The 19,722-nt window shown below is 38.8% G+C and overlaps 2 protein-coding genes across 4 annotated transcripts in view; both read right to left on the reverse strand.

Annotated features, from left to right (window-relative positions):
* slc4a5a (solute carrier family 4 member 5a) overlaps positions 1 to 1,267 on the reverse strand; it is a 40,693-nt gene extending 39,426 nt beyond the window's left edge. The window contains exon 1 of the mRNA XM_044107893.1: positions 1,198 to 1,267. The gene's annotated coding sequence lies outside the window, so the exon portion shown is untranslated. The remainder of the gene's footprint in view (positions 1 to 1,197) is intronic.
* A 2,268-nt stretch (positions 1,268 to 3,535) lies between these two features.
* On the reverse strand, positions 3,536 to 18,019 carry zgc:110329 (uncharacterized protein LOC550500 homolog). 3 transcript variants are annotated; one of them, XM_044111669.1, is made up of 8 exons: positions 17,682 to 18,019; positions 14,286 to 14,471; positions 12,849 to 12,923; positions 12,614 to 12,709; positions 9,486 to 9,599; positions 7,120 to 7,170; positions 5,662 to 5,778; positions 3,536 to 4,689 (listed from the first exon to the last, which is right to left on the reverse strand). In XM_044111669.1, exons 1-8 carry the CDS (start codon positions 17,766 to 17,768, stop codon positions 4,354 to 4,356), a joined length of 1,062 nt encoding a protein of 353 aa, XP_043967604.1. In that variant the 5' UTR covers positions 17,769 to 18,019; the 3' UTR covers positions 3,536 to 4,353. The 3 variants fall into 3 exon arrangements, 2 of the variants coding, with proteins under 2 accessions (XP_043967604.1, XP_043967603.1); XM_044111668.1 differs by having other exon boundaries at positions 5,662 to 5,838; positions 17,682 to 18,003; XR_006370192.1 differs by having other exon boundaries at positions 4,561 to 4,689; positions 5,330 to 5,838; positions 17,682 to 18,003.
* Positions 18,020 to 19,722: the final 1,703 nt, after the last annotated feature.

Genomic DNA, 19,722 nt, shown 5'->3' on the forward strand with positions numbered 1-19,722 from the left:
CCAGTTCTGTCGAGATCAGTTCAATTTACATAACTGGATACATCTTCTGTTAAAAAAAATAAAATTTAAATTAAAAGTGCAACAATTGCGTCTGAATTTAGGCAGCAGAAAACACTTTGTTTCAGCCTGGGCATGAGCACCACCTTCCAATTACTCCACCATGTAGTGTTGAAAGTACAAGAAGAAACAGGCGCTGAACGTAAAATGCACTGGGGCTTCAAAGATGACGCAATAAAATATGAAATAATGTATTCAGAATGTATCGTATTTTAATGTAAGTTCAAAGTTAAACCATTACATATACGCTTTAAATGTCATTGAAATGTGTTACTCAGGCATAGAAGAAGCACAGGCGTTCAAATATAGTTCAAGTAAAATAAGTGTATGTAGAGTTTTTGTATTCAACAAAAATTTGGTAGGTACAAAATAAGCTGTTTCAAAATAGCACTCTTAAAATTTATTTTACTGTCATTTCTGAAATATATTATTGTAATGTGTTAGATTTTAGCACATTTGTGTATGTATATATATATATATATATATATATATATATATATATATATATATATATATATATATATATATATAGATAGATTGTTTTCACCTGGGGTGTCAGAGACTCAGCCACAGATTCGACTCTAAGATTTCCAGATGTACAGAACAAGGTGGCCAATTTCTTTATTCCCTCTCTCAAGAATTTATTTTCACTGTCATTTTGTCTAGAAACCAAATGACAGACAACTGTTTATAGATGTCTATAAACAATATTTTATAGTTATATAAACAACTTTTTTTTTTTCAACAAATTTTCATAGTTGAAAAATGAAAACGGCCTGTTTTGATTTTTCACAAGGCGGAAGGGATGTTTATGAAAAACGACGTAATGACACGAACCAAATTGCAGATAATTTGCGGTTCATCTGCTCCCTGCAGAGCACGTTGAAGGTTGTTGACAACATGCGAGTACCGCGGAGGCAGTTTGGTGTCATTTCGGCCATTTCCAGGGAGTATAGTGGAATTGTGCTCCATTATCTGAGCGCAACACGGATATAAATAGTGAGCCTGCTCCGTGACAGATAAAAGAATAAAAAGTGTCTGTTGCTCCTCTCACAACTTGTGCAGGCGAAAACATGGCCGCATTATCAAAATCGCAGGTTATTATTATTATTATTTTTTTTTTTTTGACTTTTCACCTACCCGTGCTCTTCGGGCAAAAAGAAATCCTCTGTGTAATTATTTCATCTGCGCGCTCCGTTGATTATCGGAGACCCGGAGGGGGGCTGGAGGGAGGAAGATTAGAGCAGATGACCTGCAGCTGGGAGAAAAAAAAAAAGAGGCGCATGTGTGTGTTCGTGTGTTGCTCGTCAATTTAATTAAAATGCAACATTTAAAACGTAGGAAAGTGGAAGCAAGATGGAGATTTGGCTCCTGAAATGACATGGACCAGCCGACACTGGCATGTCAGGATCACTGGTCAGAAACCTACACTCACTATGAAATATCACATTCACTGGGGGCTTATTTTAAGTTTCTTAATGCAGTAGGAAGACATTGTACAACAAACAACTCAATCAGGTGCAAAAGTTTGGATTAATTGTGAATTTCCCATAACATGTACGTGTCAAACAGTTTATGAAAATGAAACATTCTCAAGTATATACATAGCCCTGATCTAACCATCCGTCCTTTTTGTACCCGTTTAACGTCGCAGGTTCTTGGGGGAGGGAGGGGCTGCAGCCGAGCAGGTCGCCAGTCCATCGCAGAGCGACATTAGCTGCGTTTCCAAATGTGCACAGAAACCTTGCTGATATTCCACTTTGTCGACATTCAAAAAAACAAAACAAACAAACCTAAAAAAAACAACAACTCAATGTCACCATCGCTGTGTTTCCATTAAATAAAAAACTTAATCAAAATCACACGTGATTAAGTTTGTTTGCGCGTCAAGTCATTAAAAATCCTGCAAATTTAGCTTCCTGTCGTCTACTTCGTCTTTTCCGCCGGTAGCAACCTGCTGGTTGTTGAACATATGACGTCACATGAGGTGGAAACAAAGTGGTTCTATTGCAGTTTTTTTTTTTTTTGTGAAATGCGGTAATTTCCATACAGACGAAAAACAACCTCATCTTAAAACTTATCGAAAAAAATGTGAGCTTTTTCAAATGAAGCCGGGAATAATGCAGCACACGGAGCTTCAAATAAAATGGGTCCTTTATTTTTTTAGATGAAAAAGAACACTTTTCTCTCTGAGTTGCAAAGAAACAAATGAAAGAATGAGGATCAACATAGGCCGAAAGAAATGACCTGCATTCTATCAACGTAAAGCCTCAGCTTCAGGGAAATGGCGGGCTCACAATGCAGCAACTAGTTTCACATAGAAACTTAACTTTAACAAAGGGTATAATAAACGGCAGTGGCACTTCTAAAGGAGGACAAACAAAGAAAAACATAACATTAACATCCTCTCCTTAGCTTTGTTCACGGAAGATAATTTAGCTTGACATTAATTACCAAACACTTGGATTCTCCGCTTAGGTGGCCGTAGTCATCCTTTTCAACAGGTCTTGGCTCCAAAAATGTCCTTCTCTTCCGTTCCACCAGTCAGAGTGCCACAATACATAAACAAGAGGTTTTTTCCACTTCCGGTAATTCTAGACCTCATTGTAATAACAGCACCACATGCTGGCAAAAACAAGAATTACAACCATTTGGTGAAATAAATCAAAACATGGTTTACAAAAATACATTTTTTTACATGTACCCATTTTTCACCTGGTTACACAAATTTGCCGTGCCATTAAGAAAATTTATTGTTGCAATTCCTTTTTGTGTAATTATATGATCCATGGAAACACAGCTATCGTTATTTATGCAGGCGTGTCACTTCGGCTTCTCGATTCACTTTCTTTTTCACACACTTTGTGCAGGTCTACAAGCAGACTGCTGGCGTGATATCTTGTACTCTCCTTATCCTTTCACTTTTAACTTTTTTCCCTACCCATTTCTTTTGACTCTTTCTTTCCCCTTTGTTTTCAATCTCTGTGTCTCCTAAATTCAAAATAACCCAAAGCCATTACAAATATTTTTGAATGTATATGCAGGTAGAGCGTTATAAACAAAGCTGCAATGCTCCACATGTGAAAGTAAATGTATTTAATGGCAGCAGAGCAGAATCAAAATCACGTTCATCGTTTGCTTGTACAAATTTAGCAAATTTAGCTGATTCTGATGCTGCCGGATTTACTGGCTTTTTATCTCTCTACTGAAAAATTCTTTGCCATGTAGAAATAAAATATCTATCAAAAACAGTGAACTAGGCAGTGAGGCTATCAATTTGAAGACAATTGGAGTTGATATGAAATAGAAAAAAAACCCACTTTAAATTCAGATTGTTTATTTGAACAAATTACAAGATGCCTGTTGTGTTATGCAGGACTGACAAAGGAACAGAACGGTTCGAATATCTATTTTCAAGAGATATTCATGTCCTTGTAGTGAATGTTCAATTCTGAGTAATGAAATAAAACAGAGTGAAATCAGTAGACAAATTCAGTTTATTGACAAGAACATTAGTGTTTATACAAGGCAGGAGCTGGGAGGAAGCTCAAAATAATGCAACTCATACAAAAAAACTCTGTTTTTTTTTTTCCAGGTCAGGTGGATAATCCCTTTAGGAATTCCTCTAAAGATGGAAGGAATAAAAACCTTTTTATTAAAATGGAAAAGCCTCAAGTACAGAGCTTTTTTTGTCCTCTTTAAAATGACTTCATATACAGTACAAAACATGCATCCCATGTTATTTCACAAATAGCAGTCTTACAATGTACAGTGATTGCACAAAATTAAATTAAAAATCATTTTAAAAAAAACAAAAAAACATTACACAAACCGTAAAAATCCGTCACAGACGCTACAAGCAAGACACACCTGGCTAGTCCTATTCTCACACAACGAAAAGCAACCATTGATTTATTTATACAACCAAAACTGTTTCGTCCTCTGACTACTGGGCTATTTTCAAAATAGCCTGAGGTAAGCTTTAGCACATGAGCCGTGGCTCAGTCAAGGCTTCAAAAAATATAAAATGACTGATAAAACAAAGGAAATCCCTCTTTTAAAAGAAATTTTGTTTTAAATTTGCTGTAAACAAAGTGCGAAAAGTACTTCTGATCCCTTCAGCCGACCCACTTCCTTTTGATTCAGTGGCTCGCGATCAAACTTTGAGTAGTGCAACACAACCGAAATGAATGTCATCAATTACACAGACAAGAAAATTTAAAAAAAGAAAGGCATAAAAACCCCAAAAGGGACAAAAAAAATAACAAAAAAAACTAGGCTGGACGGGAGATGAAGTCAGTGGTCCCGTTTCTGCCGCCGGCCCACGTCGACCTCATCCAGGCCGCTGGCCGACCGGGACTGCTGCAGCTCTCTGAGCTGGGCGTGGGTCCGGGGCGGCTGCTTCTTCAGCTTCTCCAGGTGAATGTCAATGGGGTCGAGCTCAGGCTCGGACGCCGGCACAGGCAGGTAGCCGCCGTCCCTGGGAAGGCACAGGCACCAGCCGGCACCCGCCAGGTCCAGCTCGCTGTACTCGAACTCGGACTTCTTCAGCTTGAAGTCCACCATGTCGGCCGACTCGCTCATGTCCACCAGCAGGTTCCAGAAGACGCAGCTCAGGAGGATGCCCAGCAGCTGCGGAGTGCGGTGGGGACCCAAACACAAACACTCATCAGCCGTGTTTCCATTACAAATGTGAGCAAATCCTTGTCTATATTCTGCAAATGATCGTTCCTGTCAGTGAACGATCCGTTCAGGAAGCACGATCCATAACTTTGGCTCATTCGCGCTGAAGAAACACTTCCATACATTCTTAAAATGTACGCCAACAAAGTCAAACAAATATTTATGTTACTTAAAATACTATTTGCTGTATGATGACCTATTTTCATAGACAATATCATCATTTTCTTAATGAGTAAGTGTCATAATTTAGTTAAAAGACAAGTAGAAAACAGTGTATGGAACCCTTGCATGTTACTGTTTACATCCGCAAATATTGCGCATGTGTGCATCGCTGCAGTGACTTGTACTTAAAATGCTGAGAAATGTCTCATCAGGTGAGGAGGACCTGCAGCACTCTGGTAATAATAAAAAAAAAAACGTTTTTTTTTTTTTTAAATGTCTGATCATTTCTAAATCAGTTGTGCTTCTGCCTGAGGAGAAGACAACTGCTACAAGATGCTGCAAATTATTCCCATCGTTTGACGTAGAGAAACTGTTTATACGTGTGTGCAAAATTAAAAATAGAAGCAAAAAATAAACGGCAACTTACCAAATCAACAACAAGTTGAGCTGTCCATTTTCAATGATTTTCGTCTTTTGTTACTTTTTAATAGAGATGTTATTAGTAACAGGCCTAAAATCTTACATTCCCTATAGGAAAAAATTGTAATGAAAGGTGTGTCAAAATAAATGAAATAGGTGAACTATGAGAGTGGTCACCTGGTGGACACTTTAAGCCAAATCATATTTCAAAGACAAACAATCCTAGAGAGATATATACATCCATTAGAAACTTTCAGAGGAAATAATGAGGCAGTTTGGTTTCCAGCTGCCTCCAAGCCGTTTGGTCTCGGGGAGTTGCGGCTCTGAGTTTTCAATTACCTGTGGCAGCCCGATGGCGCAGCAGAGGGCGACGGTTATTCCAATGTTGTCACTCATCCAGAGGTTGACTGCATGGATGCAGCCGCGCACATGGATCACCTCCTGCAGGGTTGCGCGCTGATGGCCAGAGCCCAGAGCGGGAGAAAGTAGGAAGAAAGTAGAACTTCTAAAGTGAAACTGGAAACCATCACCCTCCAGTTAGAAAAAAAGCAGAAGTTCTGAAAAACTCAAAGCTGCTGCAGAAATTAGACAGAGCTTCGGTCCAGATACGTTTGGTGTTTAGGGAATGCAGAAAACATGAGAGGCACAAAATCTAGTGTTTTTTAAGAAGGACTTTATATGATATAACAAACTGTGAAGTGTGAAATTCGAGTTGTTTTTTTAAAGGTTTTATTGGATCTACTGGCTTTTATTTGATAGTGAATTGACAGGAAAGTGGGTAATGAGAAAAGGGAAAAACATGCGGCAAAGGTCACCAGGCCAGGAAGTCAACCTGCGACAGCCGCGTCGCAGGTTGACTTAATAATAATAATAATAATAACTATTATTATTATTATTATTATTATTATTATTATTATTATTATTATTATTATTATATTGTTTTAGCAGTGGGCTGCACAGTGGTGCAGTTGGTAGAGTTGTTGCCTGGCAGCAAGAAGGTCCTGGGTTTGATTCCCGGCCCGGGGTCTTTCTGCATGGAGTTTGCATGTTCTCCCTGTGCATGGTGGGTTCTGTCCGGGTTCTCCGGCTTCCTCCCACAGTCCAAAAACACGACTGTCAGGTTAATTGGTCTCTCTAAATTCTCCCTAGGTGTGAGTGTGTGTGTGAATGGTTGTGTGTCCTGTATGTCTCTGTGTTGCCCTGCAACAGACTGGTGACCTGTCCAGGGTGAACCCCGCCTCTCTCCCGGAACGTAGCTGGAGAGGAACCAGCAACCCTCCCGACCCCATTAGGGACAACAGTGAACAGAAAATGGATGGATGGATGTTTTAGCAGTGCTTAGAATTTAGTACCTGTATTTTTCAAACAGCATGACATTTTCATCATCTATGGTGCAGCCACCATATGAAGCTGCATGAGCACAAACGTGTGTGTGTGTGTGTAAGTGTTTTTTAGTTAATAACCTGAAAGCCAAGATAATGAAAGCTATGATTGTTTAATTGCAGTGGTAAAATATGACGCCATGGTAACCGTGTCGATCTTTAATTATCAGTCGGAAATCTTTTGTGAGAACTTTGTTCTGGGAGATAGAACAACCAGAGCGTGGAGAGAAAAAGTTATTTTTACACACTATTATTTTCTCTGGCTCATACTTCTCTAGACTAGGAAAATACTAACTGTAGATTCTACAGCTGTCAGTAATAATGGACAGGAGTTGTGATACATTGTGAAGAATCTGTGCAAAAGCAACAAGATAAACAAAAGAAATGCAGATAAAATAAGTTCTCATACAGATACCTCTTCATTCAGAGTGCTGTAGCCACAAAAGGTGTTGATAACTTCTCCCAGCTGTGAAGACACAGAATATGCAGCAGTCATAAGACACAAAGATTGACCTGAGATGAGACAGTCAAAATGTGGACCACATCTACTGGAAACTCTGGTCAAGATGACTGAATATGTATTCCCTTCTATGAAATACTAAAAGTATCAACCGAAAAATGCCGATGAACCTGGTTTTTAACTGGACTAGGAATATTTAGGGAATTCAAAAAACTAACTGTGACTCAAACTTTTATCTGATAGAAAAGTTCCACAAGAAGAAAATAATTATTATATGAAATAATCCATTATATGAAATTACAAAATTTAAGACCAGTAATTAATATATTAAAGGCCAAGTTACTCTCTTAAATTCATTTAAAACATTTTAGGCCCATCATTTCAAGAAGACTATTTTAGGTGTCTGCAGTTGTTTTTGTTTAAGTTTGTGTCCACACTGATTTGGTGTTTTGGGAGACCAAAAATGGGTTCCAGACTGGATACATGTCAAAACTCCAGTTCCATATTGCGGCCATCTAGGCGAGTGGCTGTGGACCTGTGGAGGGGCCCATAGGGGGAGCTAACATTTTATTTAAACTGAAAAATCTCCCAAAGGCCACAGAGCTTTAAATAGCAGCATATCTCCTTCTAGCAGGGCAATAAGTTTTCATTGTGGAGTCAATTACAGTTCTATTGTGCAGATAACAAGAGCTCCTCCTTCATTCGATAACAGCACCAGACATTTCTGTCCCGGCCTGCATGTTCTCTGGACGTGTGTCTATCAGCAGGATATGAGATAAGCAAACAAGATGGCTGTGAGTGAGCTGCAGCTTCACGTCAATCTGATAATAGTTGATGAGCATGTGGCATCAGCGTTTGGCTATTATCTGGCAGAAACAGGCTCAGCGGTGGTCCTGGTTTTAGCCACGCATTGATACAAATGAAGTAGGTTTCCTCGTGCTTTAGGGATGCACAACTCATAGCAAGTCAATTAGCTTTCAGTCAACACGCGATGCAGCGACAGATACCTTGTGTAGTGATTTAAACGGAAACTCACGCTGATCTCAGAACAGAAAAACAAACAGAAAATAAGCAATCGGTAAACTAAAGATTTTTATCTTGTTTAATTTTTTAAGCAGCCTGACTTGATACTGTTGGTCTGATCTGATCTAATCTTCTGTCATCATCAGCTATGGTGATGACAGAAGATTAACAAATGACAGCTGTAGAGTTCAATAAAATGATGAAAAGAGCTGGTGATGCGTTCTAGTTGTATCTGGACTTGGGAATTTCCGACTCCCCAGCCAGAAAAATCAACTGAAACTAGAGCTGAACCGATCCACTTTTTTCACTTCTGATACAGATAACTGAGGTTTAGTATCGGTCGATACCGATCTGAAAAACGGTGCTGAATCGACTCATGAACAGACATAAATGTACTGAATTACTAATGTATTCGATAAATCTGCACCAGTACAGAACACTGAAATACACCAACAGCTGCATAAGGTGGCAAAACATGGAAAAACAATTTTAATTTGTTCAGTCAGTGCAATTAGGAGAACAGCCAATGTAAAAGAAATAATAAAAAAACTGATAGGTTCACTACTTCAGTCAAACATGTAAAAAATGAACTGTAACAAATATTCTTTCAAATGGTTCAGAAAGTGGAAATAATAATTTATTCTAAGTTGAAGGTAAAATAAAGTATGATAAAACAGAATCAGATGGAATAAATTGACCCTTAAATTTCAGGCACATTGCAACTGATACATGATGTGACATTTTTTTCAATATCATAACCGATACGATAGTAATATCAGATCAGTGCATCTCCAACTGGAACGACCTCCGAAGTTGGATTTCTCACTGGGAAAGTAGGAGCAACTCCAACTATAATAGAACAACTTCATGCTGTCAGTGAGGCTCTGTTAAAGTGATTCTTTTGATTCTATACATCAGTCAAGTCATCATACAGTAAGGGACACTTAATCAAAAAAGTGGCTCATCACACTTCTGCAACATAAACCCAGGTTTTGAATAGTGTTTTCCATTTCACAAATGCAATTATTTGAAAACAGATTTTTGTGTTTGCAGTTTATCTTTGTCCAATATTTGAATAAATGTTATTGATCTGAATATTTAGGAGTGCCAAAATAAATAAATAAATAAATAAATTAAAAAAAAAAAAAAAAAGGGAGCAAACACTTTTCTCAGAACTGTAGACCGGCCAAACCCGTGTGCAGTAACCAGCATCCAGCTGAGTTCTGAGATCCAACAATACAAACACAACAGCCTGGGCGATGTTTGGAGCCCCTGATCGGAGGTGTTGGAGCACTCACCTTGCGAACACAGCAGGTGTACGGAACCCCGCAGGCCAGTGGACCAGTACCGTTGCAGAAATGGTACTGATTGACTCCCCAGTCCTTATATTCATCCCCTCCACAACAGGAAAACTGGAAAATGAAAGAGAAGAGGAACCAGAACAGAAATTCAGGGATTATTATAAAATTCTCTGAAAAAAATCTACAAACATCTCAACACACCTGAGATAGACGAATGAATAAAACGTCATTAGTTCTAAAATTTGAACAAATTTTATTAGATTACAATTAGTTCTAATCGATCGAACTAATAACTTCCGCTTCAACGTTCTTTTAGTGGTGTAGTTTGACCGCCATCCAGCAGAGGGCGCTGCTGGTAACCTTTAAGCAGCGTCAGACACAGATTTAAAAATGGCGGACTATCCCAGAACAGCAGCAAGGTGGAACGGTCCAAACAAAGTCCGGTGTGGGAGGAAAAATGCATTTGATCTGTTGAAGTAAGAACACTGGACGAGCTCCTTGAGTTTCACCTTAATAGCGCTGATTCAGTGAAACTGCAGGGCGAAGCAGCGTCAATAAAGTCTGTACTCCTCCTTACTGACAGTATTATGTACGAACATCTCTGTTCATAGGGAATTTTGTGTTTTACATATTTTATTTTAATCATGTTTTTTTTTTTGACTCAGCAACCTAATGGGTTTTTGTTTCGCTACAGTGTATAAAAATGTCTAAGTTTAATGTGAGTAATCAACGACCATCTGTTCATTCAGTCAGTATTTAATAGAGCCAACTTTTTCTTTTTTAAATGTTGCCCTTCCTTCAACCCCTTTCCTCCTCTGAGAAAACTCAGGTTTCTAAGAAAATGCCCGTTCTTTAATTAATCGTTAGTCAGTCGATAAGATCAGTCCGCTTTGCATTAACATTTTAATCAATATCTTTCACCCCCCATAAATTGTCCCTGCTTTCAGCATAAAAAGATGACACGACGAGTTAAGATTAGCACTGGCAATGGCTGTGTAATAAATAACAGACTTTAATGTATCCCATTAGGATTTCATGTGATATCAACATGAAGAAGAGTTGATATCACCAAATGCAGATGAAGCCAGAAGCTTACACACTGAGTAAAGAAAAAACAAAAAAACAAAAACACATACAGTCTTTTTCCTGTTACTGTTAGAAGTTAAATCAGACCAAATTTCTCTTATTTTTCTTTTTACATCAGTCAGAATTACCTAAAAGATTTATATTCCCTAAAGGCCACAATGATGAGAGAAAGAATGTGTCAGATGTTGTTTTATTATTGTAAATAGCAAACAACTATTTGCTATTCATGCATGCTAAATTTGGTAAATCATTAAATTTTAAGTGGCATGCAGGCAAACAAACCATTAGAATGAGAATGCCCTTAATGGCCAGATATAACTCTGGGCATTAAGTGGAGAGAATTCATTGAAGAATTTTCAATTATTACAAGTGCAAACAACATTTAATTCCTCTTTGGGAGCATTAAAATATTTCTGAATTTGAATCAAATTGAATTTGAATAAAGATTACAAAGACTGTTTAAAAAAAAAAGAATAAGAGGAAAATGGTGACTGTCGTAAACAAATTGCAATCTCAGCAAATATATTACAACTGCATCTGGTTAGGAAAATGTAAAAAAAAAACAAACAAACAACTTAGACACATAAAGCACTAAAACATATTTAGTGTGACGTTTTACAAAAGACCTTTTGCTAAAAATTGCCAGGCTGTCTTTAACAGAAACAGAAAAAAAAAACCCTTTTAGTTGCAGAACCACATCTTAACCCGTAGAAGTGACTTTAACATGAATCCAGACGGCCGTCCTGTTTGGCTTTCTTTGCTCGTAGAGCCCCGTCCACCAGCTGCTCCAGCCTCTGGGCTGCAGGAGCTGATTAGACACTTGTCCCCATCCTCTCTGCCAGAGACAGTCTGCCCACTCTTCCATTGAGAAATTGCCATTCAAAGTGACAACAGGTTCTGTGCAGCTGTCTCCCCTCCAAGTTAAACATGACAAAGTGCCACACTTCTGCTGTGAGCCTCTACCTTTCAGTGACAAACCCACACTGGGCTCTCTCCAACTCTGCAGACAGAGCAGCACTGGGGGACGAAATGGCCTCGGCGTCGAGGCAGGGAGAAATAACGGCACTCCCACGGAGGCGCTCTGTTTGATCTAATCCATAGCACTATGCCATTACAACAGAGTGATGTCACAAGAACAGGACCAGTGGGCTGTGTGCACATGCAACAAGCCTTTAAAGCCTCAGGGTGATATTCTGAATAATAGTTTACCCTGTTGGTAATAAAAATGTTTCCTTCATGCAGTCCCACACATTGATGTCAGCCCACCTCAAATTAGTTGTCCACTGTAAAAAGTTTCTCAGAAATTCTCTTTGAATTGATGTGATGAACTGAAAATAAAACCAAACGTGTTTGGCTTTTAAAATAAAGCCAAATACATTCTCAGCACCACAAATGCTTTTATAGGAACAGTATTATGTATTTTCCAGGCACATAGTGGCATTTTATAGTACAATCAAGTAACTATGTTAATTGTTATAAAAATTCCATAAGTGTCAAGAAATTTGACTTTGTAATTTTTTGACTTTGTAAAAACTCCTGCTCTTTCTGAATCTCTGCCTTCAGGAAGTCATCACAACATGGATCTTCTATTAACCCTTTAACTGCGTTTTTACCAGCATTGAACAGAGAAGTAGCTCGTATAATGAGCTCAGCTAATTGCTGCTGGCTAGTCTGAAGGAGCAGAATGATGGAGTGGCTCCTCCAAGGAGGATCTTTGTCCTTGGAGGCGGAGCTATGTCCATCCAGGCGCTTTGCTAATTAAGATTAAAGGAGAGCTGCAGCTAAGAACCCAGTTTCTCTTTCAAAGTGAATATTATGGTAAAGGATCAGAAGGAGTTGTTATAATATTTGGTTGTTACAGAAAACCAAAAATTATTAAATTAACAAAAAACATCTGTGATCTTCAAAACAATTTGTGGTGCAAAATTATCTGCACAACTACCTTAGGGGGTAGCTGACATAAAATAAGTTTCATGTAACTTATAAAGACAAACTTATGTCCCAACTGTTGACAGAAGTGAAGCCAAGTGTGATCCTACCTTTTGCTGGACATAGTCCAAGATATTTTTGAAGTCCAGATCGTCGTAGTAGTGTTTAATTCCTTCCCGTATGGTGCTCTGAAACAACGCAACTGTCTGCACAGAACACAAACAGAAACACACAGACGGTGGTGAGGAGGAAAATCAACAAAGCAGCCCTGACTGGCCTGCCTGCAAGCAATCAAATCGCTGGACAAAACATCAAGAGCCATACACGATATGAAACAACTTTTACCTTCTTTTCAAAGATGAGAGCCATGGCGAGTGTCAATGCCTGGAGGAGCAGCAGCACACACAGAACACAGAGAAACTGTGGAGAGAAAAGGGACATTTAGCAGATTAGAAGTGTTATTTTACTTAGCTTATGAAAAGTTTATACTGCTGAACGTAGAGTGATTCACAGTCTCCTTAAAATAGCGATCTGTTCCAAAAAGAGATGGATTAAAGAGTTTTGAGCTGGGACTGAATCCCAGGCGCCTTTGACGTCTCTCCTGTTTCTGGTTTTCTTTCTGTGGATTAAAACTAATCCAAAATGTTTTGTGCAGGCTCCGGTTCAATTTAGGAATTCATTGTTGTTGACTCATTAATCACACTGCTGTTGTTAGCATCCACACTTTAATGGCCGCCAATAACATAGCTAACAACATGCGCTCCTCTCACAGCAGAATGTTGTGCTATTAAGGTGAAACTTATCCAACACATGTGCAGTATGCTATTTACAACTTTACAATTGTATCTGTAAAAACCATGAAAGTAAAGAAAATGCTGCAGATTGCTTGACAGGGGTAGTAGTTTTCCCACAAAGAATGACAAAATAATTATTTGTTGGAGAAGAGCGTAATTAATGCATCAAAGCATCTGTTCCTTGTCTTTATCTGATTGAAACTGAATCAGAATACATGATGGTGCATCCGTGAAAATAAAAAAATGGATGCTTTCTTATTCTGTATTAATAATTCTAACCAGTAACAGAGGCTTGAGACCTCCAAAAAAAAAGAAAGTAAGAAAAAAAAAACCCTCCCGAGATAAAAACAGTAATTATTTATGGACTATTGTTTGAGTCAAACACAATAATAGACATTCTTTTTTTTTAAATTGTTTATTTGTCATTGGTTTATTGACTTTCTAATCTTCTCCTCAAAAACTCACAGACATCACTGACTTCTCCGTTTCTAACTTCATTTTGCGCTTTATTACTGATTATTTAGCTATAGCTAATTACATGGTTGCATAGCAACCACTATAATGCAGGCCTACTCCTTTTTAGTCTTTCCTCTGTTACTGACAAAAGCAACAGCTGCGTTTTTGCATGCAGGGAGGAAAAAGGGCCATCAAACTGTTTGGTGGTATTAATGTTTTAAGAACCAAACTGTTGTGCACTCTGCAAATTACATTTCTTAGATGTAGTGTTTGTGGTGATTTATGTAATTAGACACAAATATGCTATAATAAACACGTGTGTTTGGTTTGAATTTGCAGCCGAACAGATAATCTAAGCAGAATCAAAGTGTAAAGTTTCCGTCACACGTATCAAAAAGATCCAAGCAGTTTAATCAAGGAGACGCATCAGGTACCGTTTAATTTCACTAGCTCACTTTAAAAAAAACAGCAACATAAATCAAGGTGGTGTTAAAAGCAGCTAACTGTGCAGACGTTCGTCCAGCGTCCCTACCATGTGCAGCAGGGTCTTGTTGTCCCTGAGGGATCCGACCATTCCCACCACGGACACGGTGAACATCACCAGGCCCAGCAGGATGAGCACCACGGCGGGAGCCAGGAAGAGACCCTCCAGGGTCCGATTCTTCTGCCTCTCCACTTCCGCATATACTCCCACACACAACACGCACAGGCCCATGAGCTGTGGAGAGCAGAGAGGCGGTTCGTGACACGGAGACCTGAGGTCGAGTTTGGAACGACAGCCAGGCTAGATATTTACGTCTGGACTTCAGAACAAATCTCTCTTGTTTTAGCTTAGTTAGAATTACCTAAATTATTTCTACTTGCTAAATGCCAGAAAACTTGGCGAGAACTTTTTTTTTTTTTTGAAAATTCTTTGCAATTTTCCTCGAATTCAAAAGTTTACATAGACTTGGTCAGTATCAGGGATTAACTGTCTTTGACAATGTTTGACTTGGGCCAAACCTTTTGGGATTCCTTCCACAAGTTGCTTAATATAGTTTATTTATTTACTATTTGATGCTGTCTTGAACCCTTTAGCTTGAAGCTATACTTAAAATCAAACACAGCAAATAACTCTGCTGTTTCTTTAAATGTGCTTCTCCAGTCTTAATAGAGTGAGAACCCAGTTAAATCAGTTAACACAAGCACAGCATCCAGCAGAAGAGTAGCAGTCTCTCTCTCTTTTTTTTTTAGAAGAGCTTTACACTTCCCACTAGTAGTTTTTTTTGTTTGTTTGTTTGTTTTTTAGAGAGAAATGAACAGGGACCTAAAACTGAGCCAGGCAGTACTCCAGAAAAAAAAGCTGGGACTACATCCACAACATTTCAATCAGAGTGGTAGCTTCTAAACCAGCCTGAAACAAAAGTTCTCAAAGCAGCTTTGCTGAAATTAAAAGTGGGTATGTGATTTCCATCAACATTAAGTTTACAACTAAAGTACAGTTTTATGCCTTCCCAGATAATTTTGCACTTAAACATGAATAACATTTGTGAAACCTTTATTACCATTTGCAACAGCACAAATACTAGCAATTAAAATAAAATGTTAGCCTTTTTTTACATGCGTAACTAAACATATAAATCAATAGAAAAATGTATTTATTAACCTTAAATGAATGATTATTCTGTCATATATGAACAGCTGCCAGCTCAGGTGCTGCATGGGGTGAGAAGCAAACTTAGGTCGTGTTCAAATTGAGTCACTAGCACTACTTTCGTTTGGTTAATGGAAAGTGCTACAATACATGAAGTATGAAGTAGCCGTTGTTGGCTTTTGATTTTCATTTGGACACAGAGGCAATCTACTCCAACTCCATTTACAGCTGAGAACCCAGTATAAAACCTTGGTAAATAATCCAGGCTGGCCTCCCACATCCCAGTGTCAGCACTAACCTTCCTATTAGCTACAACATCTTTATATCTCCCCTAAATCAGTCTACTGATGGCAGAAAAGTGACAGAGCAAAGATCTGATCAGTGTAAACTTTTGAAACCACGCTTTAATTCTGCGAATGTACAATTGTCAGTCAGAGAACGCAAACACAGGGTGAGTGTGGGTCACTCTCACTGGACACCTGGCGCTTTGATTCTGTCATTAGAATCAGACTTTACAGACATTAGCTAAACCCAACACTCCCACAGCGACGATAGCTCTAATTAAGTCTACATGGCTAGCTTGGGGCCAAAGGAGCCTTTGTCGGCGGAGGAAGTCCACAGCGGCCTAAATCACAGCAGCAGAAAGGAGAGCCAGAGGAAGAGGCAAATCACATTAGAGGCATTCTGGAGCGCTAACAGGATCAAGCTACGAATGATTTACAACCACATTCGACACAAAGTTCCAGGACAGATGTTTCTGTAGGAAACAGAGGAGGATAAACGTGGAGATGCAGCGATCTGATCTGATATCAAAAATAATTCTGGATCTGCTATTGGTGACAACGTGCCAGATGAGGCCGGGTCTATTCAGACTAATTCTACGCTTTGCTGAATGAATGGCACTCCTGGATTGGCTGCTTTGCAAACGCCAGCCAATACCATGTCAGTAGAATAATCTACATTTTCATTTGAATATTTTACATATTTTCTACAATTTTTTTTTTTTAAAATTAGAAGTTTGAGAGAGCTTCTGATTTCAAATTACTCAAATTCTACTTCATACGCTCCCTATGGTTTTAGATACATGTAACAGGATACCACAGATAATTCTGCCAAAAGAGGAGTTTCTGAATGGAGAACAGAGCTAACCAATACTTTTTCCCGTCTCTCCTTGTGTCTGCACACAGCCAGTTAGCTTGAAGAAGAATCAATTGGAAAGGAAGACAAATTTGGCCATCTCACAACATTTATGAGCACAAAGCGCGCATTCTTGTTGCACTTTTTTCCCCTTTAATAGACAATGGCAAAAATAGTCATCCATACAACTACAAACTTTTTAAAAGCAGCACATTTAGCAACGTTTTTAATTTGCCCCTATATTTAATTTTTTTTCTACATTTTTGTAGAGCTGTAATAACTTAATTCGTTACATTATATTTGTTACAGAAATCAAACTTTACTGAAATATATTTTTGCTGACATTAAGCTAAATATATTATAAGGTCCTAATGACAGGAATAACAATCTCTGAGCAAGAAAACAGCAGCAGGGTTGCTGTATTTTGCTTCTGTACTTCACGCTTGCTCGTGTTTTGTGTCGGCAGAATCAATTCCATTATCATTCCATCCCTTTAAGAGCATCCAACGCCCTGCACCACCGTGGTGTTTGTTGGTCACTGACTGGTGGCTTTGTATTGTCTAAGACACAAATGGAACCGTGAATATGACGGCAAATTATGTTAAAACACTGTCCATCTCTTGGCACAACGTAAACGTATTACACTATAAAATGTTACGGTGTTTTGAATATTTTCCACCGGTATGAATCATTCATCTGTTAGCTTGTATCCACAGAGCTCTAAGCCATCATAATAATGTATACCGTTTATCACTTACCAAACTGCATTTATTATAAAAGCGGCATGTCTGCGATTCAACAAAGGGACAATGATTTTAATGAAATATCAGAAAAGCCCAGATGTATGTAATGCTTTAAAGGTGGAAGTGCTCTGTGGTTAAGGCGAGTTGCTGATTTCGATTGAAATTACTATTAGAGAGGCCATAAATGTATTTGTTGTATATGCCGAATTGTTGGGAGGATAGCATACATTTATAATCTATATGAGTTTATATTTTCTTAAACAGCTATGGGCCTGGAGCAAGCGGTACATTTAAAAATAAGTGTTATGTCAATGAAGACTGGAAAGATGATTCGAAAGTTGATCTCTAGGTCGGCATTTAGACTCAAATAAACTCCAAGCGGATACAGACATAATAAAATGCACCTCGCACTTACCGAGAAAAGCATTGAGTAGACATTTAGTGTGAACTTGATGAAATAGTAGAAGTGGTTGCTTTTTCTCACTTCTGAGTAGGACGGCATGGCTGCTTGCTTTTATCAAGCTAGCTAACAGGCTGGCTAACGCTCCTCCGTGTAGCTCGTTTAATGTAAATATATGTATGATATATTAATGGAATATAAAATACTCCCTTTGAGACATGAGAAACAGTTAATAGAGGTAACTGGATATTAAATATGCAGGAGCTATCATTTCTCAAACAGGTGCTGTTGTAAAACCGCCGAGACGAAACCACTTCCGTGCGGCTAGCCGCCCCACGCTTTGTTTTGACTCCATTCTTAAAGGAGCAGTCACACCAATTCACCAGCTTCACATGTAGAGTAAAGATCAAATTTGTGTTTCATTTAAACTTTTTTTTACATGCTTAATCTACGCATACAAGCACATCCTATATATACTGTCTATCATAAATGACGAGCTGAAACCACATGGCAGTGTAAACCAGGTGCTAACACTAAAAGTGGACTTTTTTAAACAACTCCAATCTCAAAAACGTGACAGAGCCTCATGTAAATGCAGTTATTTATAGAGAATCCCAATAATAACTTTATAGAAAACTATTGTTGAAGGCAGTGAGCCAAAAACAATCTCTGTTAGTAATGCATACTTGCAAAGCGTTTTGGTAAGAATATAAACAATAATTAGCAAACATTTTGCCCCTGTGTCATGAGATTATTCAGACTGCCTTACTCCCATGCAATGGTCAGTGCACACCTAATCCCAGCTCTTGCTTCAAATTGCATCATTGGTTGCTTTGACTCATTTGTTGCCATCTTGATGGCAATACTGATGTGTTCACAAATGGGATTAAACACAAGCAAGGCTGCCTAGAACAGATTACCATGGTGATTATCTAACAACTTCCTTCTTAAAGGATGACCACCTATAGAAGAGGGTTTGCTTGCTGAGTCCTTTAATGCTCTATATTCAGCTTCCCTGTGACTGTGTCAGTGTAATGGTACAGTAATGGTGGACGTAGACAACAGTCATCAGTTTATATTTACTCTCCCTGTATTATTCACACTCTGTGCAAACATCAGCAATAATCTGTTTTCCACCACTGATGGAAAGCCGATTATTAAATCATCAGGGGGCTTTTCTAAGAACAAGTTCTTCCAGCTTTTCAATATTTAAGTTAAGTTTTCTGTTGACTCTTAAGAGAGAAATTTATGCAAAGCTCCTTATAAGGCAATCAGTTGAAAATGTCAGAAGTAATACATAAAGTCCAGAAACGCTTTCCTGTCTGCAATTGCCTTGGGATTATTGGTCTGTCTGAGAGCCAGTCTCCAGGGTCAGAGCTTCAGAACTTTTTACCCATTTGGATCCAGTTAAGTCATCTGAATCCATGTGATTCTCTGGCAGCCTGCTGATTCCCCCAGACTGGGGCTTGCGCTGCACACGCGCACGCGCACACCTACACCTAGACACGCAAACACACGCACACGTTTTTCTCGCTGCCTTTGCAGAGTCTTTCCATTGCCTTTCATTCATTTCTACAGCCGAACCCCAACCAAAACTCAGTTCACACCTTGGACCTAAACTTTACCTCAAACCCAAAAACAACATTTCTTCTTTGGGAGCAGTGACTCCCTACAATGTAATATGTGCCAGGTAAATGGTTCCCATAATGCATCAAATACAGAATACACACCTACACACACCCACACACAACCGGCTTTGATGAACCAGTGATGTCACTCTTGCTCTGTGACATCACTGATGACTGTGATCCATTTCCCTTTAATCCCAATTTACAGCAACACAAGTAAAGAAAATGGCTGAAGAAAGGACTGACGCACCTGTAACTGATAAGCTTGACAGCATTTTACAAGAAAAAACTTTTGATAACAGGACGGACAGGACACTGAAGAAGGAAAATCAAGAACTGAAACAGATCGTTGAATGTCTCAGACCTAAGATCGAGCGGACCAAGTCTCACGCAAGTGCTTGCAGGCGACCAGACCTGCAAGCACAATA

Source organism: Gambusia affinis, linkage group LG03, assembly GCF_019740435.1.
Source record: "Gambusia affinis linkage group LG03, SWU_Gaff_1.0, whole genome shotgun sequence".
NCBI classification, from domain to species: Eukaryota; Metazoa; Chordata; class Actinopteri; order Cyprinodontiformes; family Poeciliidae; genus Gambusia; species Gambusia affinis.

Excerpts from the sequence above, each read along its gene's own strand:
- zgc:110329 (XM_044111668.1), bottom strand. The coding sequence starts at position 17,768 with ATGCCGTCCTACTCAGAAGTGAGAAAAAGCAACCACTTCTACTATTTC. Across the intron at positions 9,600-12,613 it reads TGGACTATGTCCAGCAAAAG|TTTTCCTGTTGTGGAGGGGA; the intron begins GTAGGATCACAC and ends TTCATTTTCCAG. Across the intron at positions 5,839-7,119 it reads ACAGCACTCTGAATGAAGAG|TTTCACTTTAGAAGTTCTAC; the intron begins GTATCTGTATGA and ends GATGGTTTCCAG.